At 42.7% G+C, this 18,035-nt stretch overlaps 2 protein-coding genes across 6 annotated transcripts; one reads left to right on the top strand and one right to left on the bottom strand.

The window, feature by feature from the left end:
• Nucleotides 1–9,879, top strand: trappc13 (trafficking protein particle complex subunit 13). 3 transcript variants are annotated; one of them, XM_030085345.1, is made up of 13 exons: nucleotides 1–137; nucleotides 1,128–1,196; nucleotides 3,248–3,347; nucleotides 3,433–3,517; nucleotides 3,592–3,719; nucleotides 5,066–5,138; nucleotides 5,454–5,498; nucleotides 5,819–5,836; nucleotides 8,290–8,423; nucleotides 8,513–8,711; nucleotides 9,043–9,143; nucleotides 9,282–9,429; nucleotides 9,554–9,879. In XM_030085345.1, exons 1-13 carry the CDS (start codon nucleotides 92–94, stop codon nucleotides 9,659–9,661), a joined length of 1,254 nt encoding a protein of 417 aa, XP_029941205.1. In that variant the 5' UTR covers nucleotides 1–91; the 3' UTR covers nucleotides 9,662–9,879. The 3 variants fall into 3 exon arrangements, with proteins under 3 accessions (XP_029941205.1, XP_029941206.1, XP_029941207.1); XM_030085347.1 differs by having other exon boundaries at nucleotides 65–137; nucleotides 2,888–3,347; XM_030085346.1 differs by lacking the exon at nucleotides 5,819–5,836.
• A 758-nt stretch (nucleotides 9,880–10,637) lies between these two features.
• Nucleotides 10,638–17,978, bottom strand: sgtb (small glutamine rich tetratricopeptide repeat co-chaperone beta). 3 transcript variants are annotated; one of them, XM_030085204.1, is made up of 11 exons: nucleotides 15,308–15,407; nucleotides 14,854–14,957; nucleotides 14,525–14,600; nucleotides 14,291–14,390; nucleotides 13,966–14,070; nucleotides 13,217–13,355; nucleotides 13,041–13,103; nucleotides 12,558–12,595; nucleotides 12,371–12,454; nucleotides 12,064–12,184; nucleotides 10,638–10,862 (listed from the first exon to the last, which is right to left on the bottom strand). In XM_030085204.1, exons 1-10 carry the CDS (start codon nucleotides 15,405–15,407, stop codon nucleotides 12,073–12,075), a joined length of 921 nt encoding a protein of 306 aa, XP_029941064.1. In that variant the 3' UTR covers nucleotides 10,638–10,862; nucleotides 12,064–12,072. The 3 variants fall into 3 exon arrangements, with proteins under 3 accessions (XP_029941064.1, XP_029941063.1, XP_029941062.1); XM_030085203.1 differs by having other exon boundaries at nucleotides 10,638–10,836; XM_030085202.1 differs by lacking the exon at nucleotides 10,638–10,862 and adding an exon at nucleotides 17,903–17,978 and having other exon boundaries at nucleotides 12,073–12,184; nucleotides 15,308–15,427.
• Nucleotides 17,979–18,035: the final 57 nt, after the last annotated feature.

Below are 18,035 nucleotides of genomic sequence, written 5' to 3'. Positions count from 1 at the left end.
AATGAAACGACGAAGAAGAAACCAGCTGCCAAAGTTCAAGAGCTAGCACTGTGGCTAACATCCCCTTCAATACACTGTTATTTATATCAAAATGGACGTAAATCAAACAAAACAAGAACATCTACTTGCGTTAAAAGGTATTTATTTCCTCAAGCTCGTCTATCGCTGTTCACGCGCTGATAGCAGGTTTAATACAGACGCCGTAATAGGATCTGTTGTAGCTGTTGCTGCTAGCTGCGCTAAATAAAACACTAACATGTTTATGTAAAAACATGACAACTGGAGGCAGGAACAGCTTCAAAATGTGCCGTTTTTCTTTGTTATTGAAGTATAACTTGTGATTAATGACAGCAATGGAGGCACACGCTCTGTCGTTTTGTCGGGCTTTGCTGCTGCTGTGAGGAAGTTGATATCAATTCACAATATTACGATTTTTGAACTCGATAAAATGTTTTCATTCAGTCACTGCTGCACGAGAGCAACTTATACGATTCTGCAATATTTTGAAAGTTGTGGATGTCACATGAACATGAAGTCTTTTTGTATTGACTACAGCTTATTTGAAAGGTGATAATGCACATTATTATGTTGCCATGTAGTTGATGTGAGACAGCTTCAGATCAGGGGTAACTTCGCTAAAATGAGCATATTGTTTATTTTATGACGTTATTGAAATATCAAGACTAAATGAAAGTTCTTGAAGAAATGTACACATATCCACATTTATTTAGCAGCAAAGACTGAAAGACATACAAACTAAAGAACTCCCTACATTTGAGATCATTGCACAAGATTGGAAAGCTGCTCCTTTCACAGACCAAGTAAACAAAATTCAACAAATAGTAGTGTTCTATAACAAAGAATAGTGCAGTCTGACTTTCAATAAGGAGCAGAAACTATTTATTTTTTTATGTTTTGTGCTTTATAGATGTGTGTGTTTAAACTTTGTGCTGGGTCAACTTAAACTCTGAATCGCTGTTTTTAATGTTTTAGCTGCAGACACACAGCATCCATTGTGAGCGTCCTCGTTGCCTTGATTGAAGGAAATCCATCAGAAAAATATTAGTGTTGTTAAACTACATCCAGGTTTCATTCCAGTCACTTACATATGGTGCTTTATGTTTCAGTCATGCGGTTAACAAAGCCCACGCTCTTCACAAACCTTCCAGTGACGTGTGAGGATCGAGATCTCCCAGGTGGGTCAAAATCCTTTCTTATCATAAAATACAGACAACCGGATTTATGAGACCTCATTTATGTCACAGCTTGTTTGTTTCAGTTTCATAGAGGATTGCAGAATTTCAGTGAGAATTATTGTGCATGAGTCTGCCGATTTCTCCGTCTGATGTCGTTTGTAGTTCAGCATCTGATCTTGTGGAAGGAAGGTTTATTGATGAGCTTTAACTCATCAGTTCAGTTGGTCAGAAACCTCCAAACAGAATGTCATGAATCGGCCTGGTTTGTTTTAAAAATGAACATAAAGACAAGACAGCAGAATGAAAGACAACCCCCCTCCATAAATAATGTTGTTTATTGTGTAAGTACAAAAACTGTATTATATTAGTACCGTGTTGTGCATCAGATGAGAACAACCGGATAGTGAAAGCTTTTTCTAAGAGATAAAGAGAGAAAATATATTTAAATGAAATTTATTGGATCTCAAAAAAGCCTTGAACAGCATTCAGGTGAGAGAAGAAATAATTTAGGAATATTTCAAGGAGTTTTTTGTCAAGATTCCACTTTAAAATAAATAGATTTCTTGAGAACTATTTAAAGCAGTTTATTGTTTGAATGTACATTTTCCTGATTTTAACATCTCAACAGTTTTATGTTTCTCCAGTCCTCACTCAGTTGTTTTTCCACTGAGTTTTGTCCACAATTGTTTGAGGAACTTACCATCACACTTTACTGTGTTTCTCAAGAACAAGAATGTCAAGTTTTCACTTCTCTAATTGCTGATTTCACGCCGGTCTTTAAATTTAACTAAAAGAAGCTACCGAGTTAGTGAGGACACTCTCAGTATGAGAGCTTTTTTATGCTTTCATCCATACAATGTAAAGGTTACTTAAAATCTTCTCTGTTTAAAATTTTATTCAACTGATTTTAATAGCAATAGATCTGGATTTCCATCCTCAAATTGCCAAAATGTATCTTCTGCTGAAAGTTTCTGCTGCTTGTATTGTAGCGCAGAGTGCTGCACTGGTAACCCAACTCTCCATTCACCATAAATTACACTGACACTTCAAAGTGGGATCTCTATTTATATGAGTAGTGATGAAGTGAAACATGACTGAGCATAGCTGAGCTGCTTTTGATGTTCCCCTTCTTTGTCATCGTGTTGTTTCTGCTCGGAGCTCCAGACGACATTTTGCTGAGGATGGCAGTAATGGTAGTACAGTAGATGAATTCACCACGGCAGAAATGTGTTTCTCTGAATGTAAGGAGGGCTTTGTTCACTGGAAATAGGTGACTTGGAGATCATATCGAAGGGATTAGAAGCAGCTTGTCAAACAAGCCATGAAGAGGCTGCGAAATGTTGCATCTCATGCACTTTGGATGGCATGCTGTGGGGAGGAGCAGGCGGTACCGGAGCGTGACAGGAACCAGCGAGACAGGAAATCTGTGAGGGGAATAGAAACATATCCTGCAGACTGCACTTCAAACCTGTACGGAACAAGTCGCAGAGTTAAATTTGCACATACTCATATCGCAAAACGGAACTCATGTAGTAAATACATTCGTCTTATATTCAGGTCAATAGGGTAATTCGTGAAAATGATGAGTTGCACGTCTGCACGAGCAACTAGAAAAGGAAGACAGAAGAAATTAGAATTTGAGTCGACTTTGAAACCCGATCTTCAAAGGTTCTTTATTTATCTCCCCGCAGCAAACGGAAAACTCAAACATCTGACGCTACCTTCCCGTGTCAAAACCGCTCCTGCATCTCAGAGATCTGCACGGCTCACCGGTGTAGCAGGAGAAAGTCATGTGGCTGTGGAGGAACATCAGATGTAGAAATGCTGTTTGTTTGTTGGTTTAAATGACTTTTCCTGCTTCTATTTTTACACAGGTGCTTTTTTGTCCCCCGCCCTCTCCCTGGTCCAAACATAATCGGCTGTACTCGGCGTCGTGTCACGTGTTTGTCGGGCCTCGTGTGTCTTCAGCTCTCAGCAGAACGTGAGCCGAACGCAGGGTTAAGTTCTCACGTATTCACTGCAGGTTCTCTGTGTGTTTCGGGCCTCCGCAGGGGATCTGTTCGGTCAGCTCATGAAGGAAGACCCGTCCACCATCAAAGGAGCAGAGACGCTGATGCTTGGGGAGATGCTAACGTTACCACAGAACTTTGGGTAATCATCAATAAAGTTTGATTCAAATCGGCTGTCAGTTTGATTCCCGTGACAGACTTTATTTTTTTTTCTCTACATCACACAGGAATATTTTCCTGGGCGAGACCTTCTCAAGTTACATAAGTGTGCACAACGACAGCAGCCAAGTGGTTAAAGATATCCTGGTCAAGGTACTGGTGGAGCACGAGCGCCTGTGCAGCGCGCCGCTGGCGCTCCTCTCTCACGTCTGTCACGATCTCCGCAGGCCGATCTCCAGACGAGCTCGCAGAGGCTCAACCTCTCCGCGTCCAACTCCGCCGTGGCAGAGCTCAAACCCGAGTGCTGCATCGACGACGTTATCCACCACGAAGTCAAAGAAATAGGAACGCACATGTGAGTGTTGCGTCTCAGTCGTGACGCTGACGCAGACCTGATCGATTCACAGCTCTCAGGCCACAAATTAGCCTTTGCTTGATGAAATCCAAGCAATGTAGCTCAAGCCTGTTCATATGACTTTGAGACACATTCAGGTGTCAGACAGATTACCACTCAATCTACACAGTGAAATAGAAGATCTTAAAGCGATACTTCAACATTTTGGCAAATTGGCCCATTTAGGGCAATTCCCTAGTCATTTAGAACAGCCTACTTACTTTTTTTGTGAGGGCGAGCTGTTGTTTATTCAGCTGTGGGTCCGAGGAGAGCTTCACGGCAGACATAATGGAAGTGGATGGTACAGTTGCTTCCCTCGTCAAACTCATCAAATACACAATCCAACAACCCCAAAACACTTTGGTGGACATGTTATAATCCGCACATTCACTACGCTGTGAAATATTAATGCAAAATTCCGAGATTGACTGGTTTTTGCGAAGATTGCTAAAACGGAACTACTTACTAAACATGGCGTCTGGGCGTAGTGATCTCATAAGAAAAAGTAGTTCCCAGTATTTGCTTCAGTGTCGTAACGCTACAATATTATTTGTAGGTGTTTCACAGCGTAGTGAATGTGCAGATTATAACGTGTCCACCCGAGTGTTTTTGGGGTTGTTGGATTGTGTATTTGATGAGTTTGACGAGGGAAGCAACTGTACCGTCCACTTCCATTATGTCCGCCGTGAAGCTCTCCTTGGACCCACCGCTGAATAAACAACAGCTCGCCCTCACAAAAAAAGTAAGTATGCTGTTCTAAATGACTAGGGAATTGCCCTAAATGGGCCAATTTGCCAAAATGTTGAAGTATCGCTTTAACTGACGCAGATCAGCAAACAGTAGCGACTTCAAACCATGTCATTTAGAGTTTTTTTTTTTTTTTTTATATATATATATTGAAAGTATAACCAGACTCAGATCATCTGGACTGCTGCTGGAGCTGATTCCAGCTGACTGAGGGAGACAGATGGGATGAAACCAACCTAAAAATGCCTCGATTGTTTCATCCTTCAAAGGGGGGGGGGGGGCCTACTTTGAAGAGCTTTCTCGGGCCCGATTGCTGCTCCTGAATCAGAATGAGTGCACATTTTCCATTGGGTCTATGTTAATCCTGCCTCATTCACTGTGGTGCACAGAGTCCCACAGTGTCCATTGTGTTTATTTATGCTAATTTTTTAATACTCTTTGTGGTGCATAGTATCAAACGGTTTAATTGAATAACAGTTCTTGCAAATTTTCTGCTTCAGTAAAAGTTGTCATCCCTCTTCTCGTTGCTGAATGTTTCCATCCTTTCCTCCCATTTGCAGCTTAGTTTGCGCCGTTAGTTACACCACGCAGTACGGGGAGAAGCTCTATTTTCGGAAGTTCTTCAAATTCCAGGTGAGTTGCGTCTGCGCGCTCTCGTGAGATGGCAGCGGCGAACTCCGGCAGGAGTTTGGAGGCCGCTTGTGAAATTCCACAGTGTCCCACAGCAAAGCACAAACTCCATTACCATCCGGGGTGTGGATCCAGCAGCCTGCGCTCCTCTGTTTGGAGCGAACCCAATTCCCTCAGAGTTCCAGATAGATTCACGTTCAGAGCGTCACCACCTTTGTATGGATGTAGATGTGGGTTTTTTTTTTTTTTCCGACTGAATGAATGAACGGACCGAGCGAGAAAACGGCAGCGTTCAGCTTTCAATCTATTTTCAACCAGGTTCTCAAGCCGCTCGACGTGAAGACAAAGTTCTACAATGCAGAGGTAAAGTGCATGTTTGTAACCCTTTCATTCTTTACGCCAGTTCATCATTAGGGACATTTCCTGATGCTAATAGAAGCAGTTAGCATTAGTTAGACCTCCTGGGAAAACCTTGTACCTCCAGAGGCGTGTAGCCTGGTTACTGTCCGAGCTGGAGATCCAAGGATTTTTCTCGCCCTGGAGGCAGTCAGCTTCATTTTGTTTTTACCTCTCATTTTCATACCAGTAGCTTTTTATATTCGACTGCATATATTCATTGTCATCAACTCTGGCATGTAACTTCATTTGTTTATTGTTGTCTTGTATTTTATTTTCTCCATTAGAGTGACCTCAGTTCTGTGGTAATTGTCCCTTCAGTTCTCATCGCTGAAGCATCGGCTTCTCTTTAATTTGTCTTTGTTTTCTGCAGCCTATTGCGTCTCGCTGGGCTCAGAGAAAGGTGCAAAGTGAAAGAAAAGCATGGATATTTAAAAAAAAAAAAAAGAGCTAAAGTGAAAGAAATCTGAGCTGAAAGAGCTCCAGATAACAGCAAACTGGTTGGAATCTTCCAGTATTTTACTGTTGCCTTTTCTCTGAGCGCTTGCTCTTTCCTGCAATCTCATCCTACACTGCGCTCTGACTTTTCACTCGAGGCTTGCGGTGTCCGAATGTGGTGGGCGGGGCTTTTATTGATCGGGTCAAGCCGCATTGACGAAGAATGGCAGAGTGTGCGTTTTGATTAATTCAACTTTGATTTGTAGAGATTTAATGATCACGTAGCCACGCCACTGGAAATGATGCTACCAAGATTCAATCAGTAGCTGTTGTCGTTTACAGATTCCAACATGTGTGCATTTCCTTTTTTTTTAAATTATGCCACATTTGTAATGAGTCAGCAGCAGAATAAGCCTTTTGAGTTTGCCAGAGAAGATTTACCACATTTTCTGCTGCTCATCCCTCAAATGCTCCTAAAATAATCAGGCTTTTTTATTAGTATCTATTTGTGACCAATCAAACATTTCCTTCATATCTGTGCTCTATTTATCCAGTTACCCTGGATGTGATAAAGTTTGTTTGGAATGGCTTTGCATGGAGAGATGCGCAGCTCTGTGGTTCGCTGTTAACTTCACTCAGAATGGTTCGTGGTTCTGTTCTCACGTTATGAATCGCAGGCACGAACTAATCTCTGCTTTTCTGTCATTGTATCACACTGTGTGTGCTGGAGGCTGCACAGACTGCTGGAATTCAGTGTTGGTCTCACAAAATATCAACCTGCGTGCTTAATGACAGGTGAAAGTTCAGAGTTGATCCAAAAAAACTGTTTTACACTGAAAGAAGTTCCAAAAGCTGCAAAATAAATCAAAGTTGGGAGAAGGAGATCGGTTTTTAAACTGTATTCAGACTTTAATGCACTGTCGGAATCTCTTGGATGAGAAAAAATGTGAAACTAAAACTTAATTCAGCATTACTGATCTTGCTTAATTTGTTTCTTTTATCGCCATAACACAAGCAGTTTATATGTTTTAGGGTCAGAAGTGGACGTGCAGCCTCTACTGTTCTCTGCACCTGCACCTGTACTAACATCCTCAGAGGGACACTGAGCAAACCTAATGTCATTCATTTAATGGATTAATTTATCTTGTGATGTTTGTTCCCTGATAAATGCCCACTGGAATCTCTCATCACCAGAAGTGTCTTAAAGGATGACTTCTCTGTTTTGGAGTTTCTCAGATGTTTGAAATGTTTGTCTTCAGTCTGCTGGCAGCTTTTCTAATGGCTCCTCAGTGGAAGTGAATGGTTATTGATTTTGTGTCATTTTGATGAAAATATCAAACTTCAGCAGTCTAGAAACATATAGTTTTATTTGAATGTTTTTCTCTCTCTATTTTAATGGCATTCTTGGTTTAAAAGAAACTGTTATGTTGGTCTGAATATACAAGAAATTCCCCTTTAAAAAGCTCATTTGATAAAAGGTTTTTTAAACCAAATTTAGGTTTTATGGAGATGTAAACATTATTTTCTTGCACTTAACAGAGCTAATTTTTCAAACTTGTCAGATCTACATACAATTGATAGCAGACCCATTGGTCCCATTTCGTTTCCTTAATGATGGTGATGACATGAAGTCTGTTCACCACAGCGGAACCCAAAATCATTTGTAATTATTGATTAAATGTTGTAAAACTGAATCATTTTTAAAGTTGAAATCCATACAGGCTACTTTTCGATACCTTCAAATGTGATTAATTGATAAATAGTGACAATTTGAAACTCTGGTAGAGAAGCCGACAGATCCGACGAGATCTGTGTGAGGAACTGTGATCGCTGTTACAGCGATCACAGTTCCTCACACAGATCTCGTTAGATCTGTCGTTCTCATACTGCAGTTCTGCCAAGTAGAAAAATAGATCATTACTATTTCAGTTGCAATTCCAGGCACAACAACAGCATTTGATATTCGGATCAATACAGTAATTAAGATAAAACCTTTCAGACTGATATTTTCTTTAATCTGATTTTTTTGGAGAAGTGGTCTCCTCTCTCTCCCACTGAAGCCTCATTAGAAATGTCTCTCCTCAAGACGATAAAGAACAGCAAAAAAAAAAAAGACCAAAACACGAACTCATCGTTCGAGGCTGTCGAATTTTTAATCCTCTTTAATACCGCATGATGAACGTGACGTGTTGCTCAGTTCACCTCAGAGGTTATGCACTTGTCCCCACAAAGACCGATATCAGTGTGACCCTCCCCTCCACCTCCACCCACCTCCACCCGGCCTTCCCCCCCCCCCCCCCCCCCCCCCCTCCTCCTCCAGACGGACGAAGTGTTTCTGGAAGCTCAGATCCAGAACATCACCACGTCACCAATGTTCATGGAGAAAGTGTCTCTGGAGCCGTCCATGATGTACAACGTCACGGAGCTCAATACCGTCTCCAGCAGCGACGAGGGGTGAGGACCGAGCGCCAGTCTCTTCCTCCATTGACAGAAAGAGAGAGAGAGTTTCCGCTTCAGCTTCATCTGTGAATTTTACGTTGCAGAGAGTCTACGTTTGGGAAAATGTCCTACCTGCAGCCCATGGACACGCGGCAGTACCTGTATTGCCTCAAACCCAAGCCGGAGTACGCCGAGAAGGCCGGCGTCATCAAGGGCGTGACGGTGATCGGGAAGCTGGACATCGTGTGGAAGACGAACCTCGGGGAGAGAGGGAGGCTGCAGACCAGCCAGCTGCAGAGAATGGTGTTTCCCCTCACGTCTTCTTTGGTTTTTTATTTTCTATTCTGCTCACACATTTTTCCAAAAGTGTATTTTTCTTATACTTTTTCAACGTCTTTGGTCATTATTTGTTGATTCCCACCATTTATGCGTGCATTTATAATTCTATTGAGCATATTCCAAGATGTATTTGTCTGTGTCGGCCTGAATGTGTACATATCCACATATGTGTCAATCACCTGTTTTTTTTTTTGTTTTTTTTTTTTGAGTCACATGTATCTAATGATGCTTTAGTTGATGAATTTTGAAGTGCATCTTACTGCCTCAGTCTGCTAAATCCTCGTTTGTCCTCCAGGCTCCAGGATACGGAGACATCAGACTCTCTCTGGAGGTGATTCCTGACACTGTGAACCTCGAAGAACCTTTTGACATCATGTGTAAAATCACCAACTGCAGGTAAAAATTCCCAAAAGCCGGATTTTGTCTCTCCTAACCAGCCACGTTGGATCATCGCGAATTCTGTTTGACGACCGATACGAAAGTTAAAATACAGACATGGCCTGACGGTCGTTCTCCGCTGCTGTGGTGTTGCAGTGAGAGGACAATGGACCTGGTGCTGGAAATGTGCAACACCAGTTCCATCCACTGGTGCGGAGTATCGGGCCGACAGCTGGGGAAACTCAACCCCGGAGCCTCGCTCTCACTGCCCCTCACAGTCTTCTCATCCGTCCAGGGTCTGCAGGTAAACTGTGCAAAATGTTCCTGTTTTTCGGGATTGTAGGAAACTGTGTCACAGCGAGCTGCGGCTGATTTCTAGGAAACTCGATTCGCCTCCTTTCCTCACTTCTTACTCTGCTTTATTTCAGAGTATTTCCGGACTGAGACTCACAGACACGTTTCTCAAGAGGACGTACGAATACGACGACATCGCACAAGTGTGTGTGGTCTGCCCGTTTAAAAGCAACGAGTGCTAGAGACTTTTAGCATTTTTTTTTGTTTTGGTTTTTTTTTGCATTTTAGATATGAATGGACCAACCGTGGGAATCTGCACATGACTCTGAGATTTCACTCCTTTTTGCAACTTAAGGTGAAAATACTGACTTTTAAAATTTATTGTGAATATCCTGAATCCTTTTCTTTGAACTTAATTATGTAAATGTGCATAAATGTTAATAAATCCTCCATGATCTTTGATTCTTCTGCTCTCTCTCTCTTTTGAAAGCACTATGTGATATTCTCAGTGGTTTTTAATCGCTTTTTGTCACGATCCATACTCCTCATATGGGAGGTCTCAAGTAATGCCTATTACTTTTTCCACATAAGACGCCAGAGTTCATGTTGAATTTCAAGACATTTATTCATATGTTTTAGACAAAGTGCTGCTGTAGCGTACCTATTTGTTTCCATAAAGCATCTGATCTCAAATACCAGATTTAAGAGCATGCAAAATGAACAATATGAATATATTGTTAGTGGTTAATGTAACAATTGAATACGCTTAAAGGGGAGGAGGTGTTTGTTTCATGTCTTTTCGTTTAAAGTGCTATAACAACATAATCCAGGCTGCAAACACTGCTATACATATACACACTTGTCTCGATCAAATGTTAAAAGCAGTGATGTGAGTCGGTAAACAAGTACGACGTCTTCTGTCTACAAAAATAATACCGAACAGGATGAAGAAACCTGATGTATTATGTGTTCTTGTATGAGAAGAAGCCCAGATGCGCCCTGCAGTGTTGCAAAAGTACATTCCTCCCTAAACCTTCGGTTCGCCACGACTGGATGGAGGGATCCCCTCAGTCCTGACATACCAAAAAAAAAAAAAAAAAAAACCTCTGCAGGATTTAAAGAAAAAAAAAACACTCGGAAGTAAGAGTTTACTCAGAATCTGTCTGGATGCTGAACGCCTTCCTGGCTCTGTTGGGTTTTTATATTTTCATTTAGGTGTTTTTGGTGTTTTGCCCTGGATGTCTGGGGTGCTCGGTTTCGTGGTCTCCCTCTCCAGTCCCTCTTCTCTCCACACGCTGAACCTCAAGTCACAGTAAAGTGCCTTCACCCCCCCATCCCTGTCTCTTCATTCCAGCGATGCCGGGGAGCTGACTTTAAGAAATGGGTGTAGAGATTGTAATCGCGCCATATGGTTGCCCTTCGTTGGAGAAAAACAAGATGAGGCTGAAACACAAAAAATGCATGTTAAGTTAACCATGATCAGCTTTCCTTCAGTCAGAGCATGAAGGATGGTTAAATCTCTGGGTCACAACTTCCTCTGTGCACTTTCTCCATTTATCATCTTTAAATACTTCCTGATCTTGTCCTGGAAGTATTTAAAAAGAACTGGAGTTTTTAGATATCCTTTATAAATAAATTAGTGTGCTCTTGCATTGAGAATATCCTCGGTTCCTGTTCTAAAATACGCATTTGAGGTTAATTAGTGACTCTAAGCTGCCTGTAGTCCTGACTGAGTGTGTGTGTCAGCTGGGAACGGCTCCTCTGAAATGAATAAAGTGGTGAAGGAAACTAATGGATGGATTTAACAAAGTAAACTGTATCGTCAAATACACCAAAAAATGCTGCCTGTTTCATCGTGATTCCAATAATCGACCTGGGAGATGCTTCCTGGGAAATGAAACTCATAAAATCTTAAATGAAACATCAATTTTGGGGGGAAAAAAATGTGTGGATATAATAATTTTTCTAAAAATGACTTAAACTGTAATGTTTATGTTTTGCAAGTTACTGAAAACACTCTCTCACTTCTGACCAACAACTTGTTGTCAAAATGTAATAAATTTAATTCAGCCTTCCCACAATCAAATTAACCATTTCTTGGTCAATTTAAAAGAGAAAAATAATTTAACTTGCATGAACAGACAAAAACTTAATGTGTATACTTTTTGTAGATCTGTCCTGTGTGGCCAGAAGAGAGAACCAATCTGTTTGTTGTTTATTGAAAGGCTTCAATTAGATATTTTAGAAGAACAGAGAGAGACAGCAGCTCTACAACTTTTCACCTCTAACACAAGCAACAAGCCCGCTGTGAAACTCCAGTAAGTTTCAGTTACTAATGTCACAAAAACCACAAAACATCGACCTCCAGAGGGTAAAAATTAACGTTTTCACCTTGACTAAAGATCAGACATCAACCTTGCAGTGTCCTCCTCCTAAGAATAGTTTATATCTCTACCATGAAAAGATGGTGACAGACTATTCAGCTGCTGTCTTTTACCCTTCAGGAAGACATTGTGACTCGGATAGTTAGAATGCAATACATATTTAGACTATCAATAGTGGGAAAGCTCAATAAAAGAAAACATGCAGTAAAAATCTTGTTTTTTCACTGTAAACGAGTTGCTTTTCACAGTTGAGTAAATACCTGAATAGATCATGAGTGCTCCTCGGCGCTGCCGCTGAAGGAACGGCTCCGGATGTGGTTCCTTAACTGTTCGATCAGCTCTGGGTTCTGCTGCTGGATCTGCTGGGCGAACTGTTGACCCCTGTCAGACACAAGAGGCCCGCTCAGTTCACCTGGCCGGTTTCTCTCTCTCCCGCAGCATGACTGAAAACATGCTGCCTCCCGGCTTCTCGACAACAGCTAAATGAATAGATCAATGCGGCAAATATGCAAAAAAAAAAAAAGGTTATGTGTCATTGTGTTTTCACTGCGACTTCAGAGCACTTACGCTTCAATCAAGCTGGAAATGTCCGACATGCCTCCCACTCCCGCCGCAGGGCCTCCGACTGCATTCGACATCATTCCTGACATTCTGACCACACAAGGAGGACGTCACAGCCGGTCAGTGTAAGATGAAACCCACAGCCACGCTTCACACACACACGTTCCTCCTAATACAATCGGATTATACTCACAGCTGCTGCACTTGTTGGTTCTGCATTACGCTCGCAGCCTGTAAACAAGAAATCAAGTTCAAATTCTTCAACCGCCTTCAGGTTGGCGCCGGCGTCTCGGTGAGGAGAAGCCCCGCTCGCGTGAATCCACAACACGCAGACGTCTGATTCAGATGTGTCTTGTCATTGTTGCGGCAGTAAAACTCTGGCATGCTTGGAAAAACATTCCTGGCCTGGCAGACGTTCCCACGTGTCATCGTTTAACAAGAGCGGCTCTCCAGGACCCAGACAAGGTCCTCTCCAGCTCTCCAGCAAACAATAACTCAAGGCTGGTTAACAGGCTGTCCGTCACTCCGGGGACTAATTACAGAAACATTCCCGAGACACACTGAGCCGCGGATATCTGTCTCGAGGAGCAGCGTGGAGGACTCTGAGTGGCAGATCCAGCCTATTACGCCAGCAGAGAGCCGTTTATGCGCTGTGCATGTGTATTAGCGCTCTCACCATGCTGATGAAGGCAGGGTTGTTGATTAAACTCGCCATGTCGAATCCCAGTCCGGCGGCGATCTGCGGCACACGTCAATAGGAAAAGGTCAAAATGCTAATGAGTCGCATTTAACTGTATCAACAAGGCCAAAACCCTGAACAGCGGGAGCTCCGAGGGAAGCGGCTTCACTCACCGGACTGGTGGCTTCTTTCTGCTTCTGCTCGGCAATTTTCAGGTTCGACTTGTAGGTGTCGTTCTCCGGGTCTAATACCAGAGCTTTCTTGAAGTAGGATATTGCCTCGGGATATTTGTTCATAGCTGTCAAAGCAAGACTGGATCCACAAAACAGGGAAAAACAGAGAACTTATTTTTAGACGGGGTTCCAAACAACAGGGAGGTTTGCTGTTTAGCATTGTTAATGTGAACTGTCTTATCATCCATTTTAGAGTGTGGCAGGAAACCAGAGTGCCTGGAGAAAAGCTGTACATGCACAGGGAGAACATGCAAACTCCACACTGAAAGGCTGGATCAGGACTCCAACCAGGGACCGTCTGCAGGCGATACTTAGTTGTATCAGTTTTATGTGCACACTGTAAATCATTAAATGTGGTGTCAAAAGGGAAAAAACTAAACAGAGTTTATGTTCTCAAGAGAAATGTGAAGCTGAAGTGTCGCACATTTGATTAATTCTCACAGATTCTAGAAATCCTGCAGCTATTTACACCTATCTGAGTATCGAGCAACACTTTAAAGAACTTAACATTAGTTTTCACTTGAACCCTGAGGTGTTAAGAAGCCACTGTTATGTGTGATTGTAGAGTTTGTGCCCAGAGTTATTTCTTCTAGTTTTCCATGTATTTTATGTGTTTTGTCCGGTGAAGTACTGAAGCATTTACACTTTGTCACATGTGACTGTTATTCAGAAGGAAAGATCTGACTCACCCCATTCTCCCATACGCCTTGCTGTAGGTGGGATCGATCCCGATGGCTCTCTCACAGTCACCAGTTGCTTCAGTGTAATTTCCCAGCTTGCTGTGCGCTGCGGCCCTGCAAAGTGTGGAAAAAAAAAAAAAAAAAACTCAGCCAGTCGCCAGGCTTTGATCGCCGAGCCGTTTGTTTTCAGACTGAAACAAGGGGGAGGATTCAGTTCAGTAGTCTGAGCGTGGCATTGTGACGAGTGCTGCTCAGCCCGGCCTGCCGCTGTTCGTAAAGTCTGAATCACAACGAGAGACTTCAGTGCAGTTCAAAACAACGGGAGTGTAAATACCTGTTGCAGTAGTAGACGGCGTTCCTCAGGTCCAGATCGATGGCCTTTGTGTAGCACTCCACCGCACATCTGTAGTTTTCCTCCTTCATGTGATTGTTTCCTGCAATCAAGCATCGGAATCAGAATAAAAAAAACAAAAACACACCCTCCTTATAGTGCAACATTTCGAGCAAGAACAGAAAGATCAGCTCGGCGAGGATGCTTCAAGAAACTGGAACAAGAATGAAGTGTAACCTTCATTTTTCAGTTGCTCTGCGCGTTCGATGTCTTCGGGGGATGGCGAGGTCTCTGGGATGGTCAGGTTGTCATTCTGCGCAATTAAAACACAAGTGATGGATGAAGTCTGGACTTTGCCAAGAAAAGGAAAAAGCGTAATTAATAACATTATGGACCACGTCGATATATGCTGATGAATTAGTGCACCGGCATTTCTCAGTTGCCCCCAGTTGAATTAAAACACCTGCCCTGCATAGAGCACATTGGCGAAAATGACGCATGCATATTGTGGGATGTGCTTCGCTGGTGCCGTGTGTGTGTGTGTGTGCGTGTGTGTGTGTGTGCACCTTGAGCAGGGAGTTGAGGAAGATCTCAGTGAGCGGCTGTGGCACTGCGAGGTGGCAGTCACTCGAGCTGATCTTGAACGTGGTCTCCAGACACTGTATGGCGACTGCGGAGTGGAGAGAAGCGGCGGTGTGATAATGATTTAAGATAACGGCTCCAGGAGCCGGTCTCGGAGTTAACGGCATCGCTGTGGTGAGTCAGAACTTGGCTGCACATCCAGAACTGGAAATCTAACAGCCCCGAGGACTCTTCATATTGGCCCACACACACATTCTGGTTAATATATCCTAATAACTTTGAGCTGACAAAACCTGCCGATGCTCATCTGCTCCAAAAACACTAAATCAAGAGCGTCCAGCATTTAGAAATGAAGTCCTAACTGGACAGGACACAGACGGCCCCCACCTGTTTGTGAGGAATCCCTCTGAAGTCTGAGAGTGTGGTGACTTGACCTACCTTCAAGGCTCTCCTGCTCATCTGAATTCAAGCCACCGCAATGTGTTTGATCCCGTAGAAACTGCACAATAGAGAAAGCAAGGCGCTTCTCCACGGCCATTTTTTTCAACCTAAAAAAAACTGCAGGTCAAGAAACAGAAAGAAATAAACTGTATTAGTAAAGCGTCCTAATAAATGATAATGCTTCTTTGCTCAGGACAATTAGTAAGAACAATTGGACCTACAGTGATGGATTGGTGGTGCAGTGGTTAGCACTGTTGACACTGGGTTTAGCTGTTTGCATGTTCTCCCTGTGCAACCTTCAGTTTCCAGATTCATCTACCTACATTTTATTACATGATCAAACAACAAGTTCACTAATGTGTGCTATAAACTTTTGAGATATTGAAGTTTATTCTCCCTTCATCTGAAGTATGTTTTTTGGTTGTGTTTGTTTTTCTTCCTGCATCAGAAATCAGAGAATTAAATGTATTTATTATTATATTATCATTAAAGTATTTATATCTAATGTTACCTATAAATTAAGGGATAAAAGAAAAATAACTCGTCAGCTGTTAATTAAATAGCTAAATCGTGGGAGCTTTATCACTTTTTGTAACTACTGACCAATTCCCACATTTCTTCGACAGTGCTACTCAGACCCTCAAGGTATTTTTTACCAAATGCATGACAACATGTCATAAAATGGTAGGATTGCTAAAACCTGCACTGACAAGGCTTTTATATGTTTATGCATCGCTGATGTACAAAGTTTGAGAGTGACCACATGGTCTCTAAACTGTGAAATTAGTGAGACTGTGAACTAAATACTTCTTTCACGGCGAGTTCATCACTTTTTGAAGGTGATTGTCTAAAATTCAGGATATTTCCACCATGAAGACAACAAGCATTACATATGATTCAGCACACACTTTTCCTTATAACGCAGAATTAGTGGAAACTGCACTGCAAAATGCATACTTATGTCATAAATATATGGTAATGGATGAGTATCCCTCCTCATGTACAACTGTAGTCCTGTTTGGTGGACTCTGACCCACCATGGATTATAAATTAGGCAACAAATGCCCCACATGAACTGCATGCAAGTGGATTTTAGAAGTCTTATCTGAGCCGCTGGATGCAAAAATTCACTCAAACCAGCCCTGCTGTTTGTTGTTCTTATTTTCTTTGTGCTCCCATCCATTTATTCAACTACTATGCTGCTTAATCCAATTTAGGTCACGGGGGCTGGAGCTGATCAAAGCTGGCTATGAGCAAAGAGAGGGTGAATTCTGGATAAGGTAAACACAGTGAGACAGACACAATCATTTTCACATCTATTCACATCATTTATTGCTATTAAATAGTCTAAAATCGTTGGGGTATTTTTCTGTAATGTGGAGAGAAAACTGAGCTGATGTTTGCTCAAACTTGTAGTCCATGCAACCTTAAGTTGGATTATGTGGTACATAAGAAGGATGCAGGTTCATCCAGAGGTACTCTGAAAAACCCTGCAGTTTTTTTGTGTGCCTATGTCTCCATTTATCCATTTAACTTCTGGGCTACCTAATCTAACTTATAGCTCAAGGGAGCTGGGGCTGATCTCAGCTGAGAAAGAGCCAAAGACAGGACTCCATTCACACCTGGTCATCTCAGAGACACTGAAGCTGAGGTACCCAGAGAAATCCCACACTCACAGAGAAGATGCAGACTACAGCATTTAACCAGGGATACAGCATGCCCCCCCTGTGCTTACACCGCTCCTTAATACAGTGGCATTATATGAAGCCACCTGCAAATTGCCCGCTTTTGAATCCCACCATGTAATTATCCATTATTTCTTACAGTCACAACTGAAAAAGAAAAAAAAAAAAACCATACCAGCAGAGCAATGTACTGAAGCTCGTTTCCAAGACAACTCAAAGGAGGATGAAAAGCAAAATCATTCTTGCTTGTGACCAAAATGAGCATTGCTCTATTAAAAAGGCTGGCCACTGTTTGCAGTGTTCTCCCTCTGCGTGCAGCAAGGAGGTGCAAGGTGGGCACACCAAAAAAAAAAAAACACCATTAATCTCAGTGTAAATTGGCTGTGTGTGGGGAAAACACCGATCAGACGTGAACACGGCCTCATGTTTCCATCACGTGCTGACGCCATGCGTGGTTCTGCTCATGTAGGTCTGGCTCGCGCCGCTACTCCTCCCTCAGCCTGTGTTGACACGCGTTAAATGCAGCGATGCAGAAGCTGTGATGTAATATCAAAACAGGAGACGAGAGGTGCGCGGATCCATCACACAGGATCTGCATCAGGAAAACACGCTTCAGTGCGAGGTGGATATTCAAAGCGACGCCACTTGGAGCGGGGGGGGTAAAAGGGAGGGAGGATTTGCAATAAATAACAAGCCTGCGACGCACACTGTGCAGCCCGTGTGTGTGATGCTGGCTCATTAAAAAAAAAAAAAAAAAGCAGCCCCTATCCTGGTCCAACAAAGGCCGGGAAAACAGCACGCGGAGGTCACTCTCGGATCCGCACAAACACCACCGAGCCAATTTTTTATAAATAAGATTGTGTGAAAGGGATGCTATTCGGTTTCCCCCTCCCTCCCGCCCACCTACCTGAGCTCTTCTCCAGCTGTCTGCTGCCGCCGCGTCATGAGGACCCGTGTCGGATTGATCGCATCCTCCCACTCTGCGCATGCGCACTGGCAGCGGAAATAAGAAGCGGTCCCCACACGGGAAAGCAAGAGAG

Source organism: Salarias fasciatus (genome assembly GCF_902148845.1).
Source record: "Salarias fasciatus chromosome 7 unlocalized genomic scaffold, fSalaFa1.1 super_scaffold_4, whole genome shotgun sequence".
Lineage (NCBI taxonomy): Eukaryota > Metazoa > Chordata > Actinopteri > Blenniiformes > Blenniidae > Salarias > Salarias fasciatus.
This window is presented reverse-complemented; position numbering and strand designations above follow the sequence as displayed.